Below are 3,157 nucleotides of genomic sequence, written 5' to 3' on the forward strand. Positions count from 1 at the left end.
AAAAAAAAAAAAAAAAAAAAATCACATTTTTTTTTTAATCCATTTCCTTGGTTGATGGGTAGTTGAGTTGTTTCTAACATTTAGCTACTACAAACTGTGCTGCTATAAACATGGCTGTACATACACCTCTGTGGTACAGTGAAAATTTTATGATATAATTTATAATAGAATTTAAAGAACAAAATAACAGGAATTTACCTAGAGAAAGATACGTAACAATTATGCACAGAACACTATAAAATATTATTGATATAGCAAAGATCTAAATATATCACATTCGGGGGCCAGGGAGATAGCTCAGTAGAATAAGCACCTGCCTGGCAAGTGCAAGGTCCTGAGTTCAATCCCTGGTACCGCAAAAAAATAAAAAAATTAAAAATAAATAAATAAATATATCATGTTCATGACTCGAAATGACTCATTATTGTAATGACTCATTATTATAAAGTTGTCACTTCTCAAATTGACCTATAAGCCCAGAGACTCAGCAATTGTGTGAGTTTGTGAAAATTAATATATTCATTCTAATAGTTATGTTAGAAATGCAAAATACACAGGATACCTAAAACAATTTTGAGGAAAAACAAAGCTTAAAAATGTATGGTATTGGGCCAGAGAGATAGGCCAGCAGACTAAGCACCTGCTTAGGCAAGCGCAGGGACTGAGGTTCCATCCCCACACCACACGCTGCACCAGCCCCACTCCTGGGCACACTGAGCCAGCCACCAAGTCCAGGCATGGTAGCAAGTGCCTGTAATCCCAGCGCTGGGGAGGCTGCAAACAGGAGGATCACTATGAGTCCAAGCTGCACAGTGAGATGCAGTACCAAATACATAAGAAAAAATATATATAGTTAAGTCTTACTATAAAAATATACAATGATTAAAATAGTCTAATGTTGGTGTAAGGACAAACAAGTAGACCCAGGAAATGGGACAGAATTTAGAAAAAAAAAGTATTAATTACCTTAGTACATATATGTACCTCAGTTATATATAATAATACATAATTTTCTAGATAAATGAGAAGATGGAAATCAATTAATGGTGTTGAGACAGTTGATATTTATATGTAAAAAGATAAATATGGAGCCCCCACCATCATTCCCAATTAATTAGTTCAGGATTGATTGTAGATCTGTATGTGAAATGTTAAACCACTAGAAAATAGAGCTTTAAAGCCAGTAGTAGAAAAAAATATTTCTGATTTCTGTGGCTGATTGAATGTACAGGAATCGATACTCCTGGTCAATGATGTCCAAATTTCTTTTTTCCAGGGAAATTTGGCACTGGGATTCAGTCCTACTTCTCCTTCTTGAGGTTCCTGGTGTTACTGAATTTGGTGATTTTTATGATCATCTTTATGTTGGTTTTGCTCCCAGTTTTGCTTACCAGATACAAAATCACCAATAGCACCTTTGTGTACATTCCACTGAAAGATGCGGGTAAGTTTATGGCCTTGTTTCTTGTTGCGTGTTTTTTCAGTGTGCTACTCACGGCAGTGCTTTCTTTTCTTTTTTTCTTTTTCCTCCCCCATTTATGTATTTGGTACATGGTTTCACTATGCAGCTCGGACTTGTAGTGATCCCCCTGTTTACAGCCTTCCAAGTGCTGGAATTACAGGTGTGCGCCACCGTGCCCAGACTTGGTGGCTGGCTCAGCCGGCGTGTCCTGTGGGACTGGGGATCAAACCCTGGTCCCTGCCCTTGCCAAAGCAGGCGCTTAGTCCACTGAGCTATCTCACTGGCCCTGTGGCACCTTCTTTGCTAAGAATCTTTGTTCTAAATGTCAGGTTACTGTATTAGGGTGAGCTAAGTTATGTTCCTGTAACAAATAGTCCCATAACTCACAGTGTCTAACAACTGCAAAGTTTTATTTCTTACTCACGGTGCATAATTCATCATGAGCTGGTGGTCTTCACTCTGGAGCCGAAGCTCCTGAGCAGCTACTAGCTGGACCGTAGTCATTGTAGTCTGCACAGAAAGAATGGTGGCCAACATGTGCTGGCTTCTGGTTCTTTTGCCTACAGGTGACACACGACCCTATTTCTGCCACACCTTATTAGCCAAAGCAAGATACGTGGCTTCTCCCGTTGTCTCAGTTACTTTTCTCTTTGCTGGGGCAAAACACCCAACACTTAAAATTAAGGAAGCAAAGGTTTATTTAGCTCACAATTTGGGGCGGTTTCAGTCCATACTCAGCTGGCTCCAGGGCAGAGTGGCACATGGCAGAGGGCAGCAGTTCATGGTGATGGAAAACAGAAAAGAGAAAAGGCAAAAGTGGGGAGCAGCTGCAACAATGGCACCAGAGAGCAAGTCTGTCTCCCTTTTGTTGTATTCAGGCTGTCTGCCCCAGGCCCGGTGTAGCACTCACACATGTATCCCAGCAACACTCACATGCATAATCCAAGCGCTGGATCACGAATTGTCACAGACTCTAGCAGTCTAGCCCATAGCTGCATGAGGCTTTGGGGGGACAACTAGACACAAACCCTAACATACCACTTGGGAGGAGCAAACATAACACAGTCTGCTCCATTTTGCAGTTTTTATCACTGACAAGGATGCAGTTCTAGGCTACTGTTTATTCAACACCAGTAACATGCCAGATACTATGGCAAGTGCTGGATGTGTTTTCATACTGAACTGTGAACACAGTCAGGTTTTGGGGATCCTCTTTGCTAGCTGAGGGGAGTTTCAGTCATTCTGCAGACATCAGTTGAGCACCACTGAGTCCCAGGCTAGGAGCTCACCAGGTTTGGCTCGTGCTTCATAGCATGCTGATCTCTAGGCCAGAGCAAAGTGAGGACAGGGTGGCAGGCATCCCAGTCCATCTTCCTGGTTTCTCTCAGATGAATAACTCTGTGCTGTGTCTACATTGCTTAATGCAGACATTTGAGCACCCTATATAAACCCACATGCCACTTTTCATACCCTGCTGTTGGGAGCCATGGAAGCCGGAAAATCAATCAAAAGTGTGTAGGTGGTACTAGGCCTCAGTGCCTAAAGCAAACAAGCTACCTCAGTCCTGGGTTAAACATCCTGTCTGGTTAAGGTCAGCTATTAGTCAGTAGACAACCTTGTGTCATGTGTTACTAACTTTGCAAAGGTATAAACAAACATCAGGTTTGTCTCATCTTTTTTTTTTTTTTTTTTTTT

The 3,157-nt window shown here is 41.5% G+C and overlaps 1 protein-coding gene across 1 annotated transcript in view; it reads left to right on the top strand.

Annotated features, from left to right (window-relative positions):
- The window catches only part of Tmc7 (transmembrane channel like 7), a 70,503-nt gene that overhangs the window by 20,968 nt on the left and 46,378 nt on the right, over nt 1-3,157 (top strand). The window contains exon 4 of the mRNA XM_023704697.1: nt 1,277-1,444. Within this exon, the coding sequence (XP_023560465.1) occupies nt 1,277-1,444 (168 nt within the window). The remainder of the gene's footprint in view (nt 1-1,276; nt 1,445-3,157) is intronic.

This window comes from Octodon degus, unplaced genomic scaffold (genome assembly GCF_000260255.1).
Source record: "Octodon degus isolate 3935 unplaced genomic scaffold, OctDeg1.0 scaffold00200, whole genome shotgun sequence".
Lineage (NCBI taxonomy): Eukaryota > Metazoa > Chordata > Mammalia > Rodentia > Octodontidae > Octodon > Octodon degus.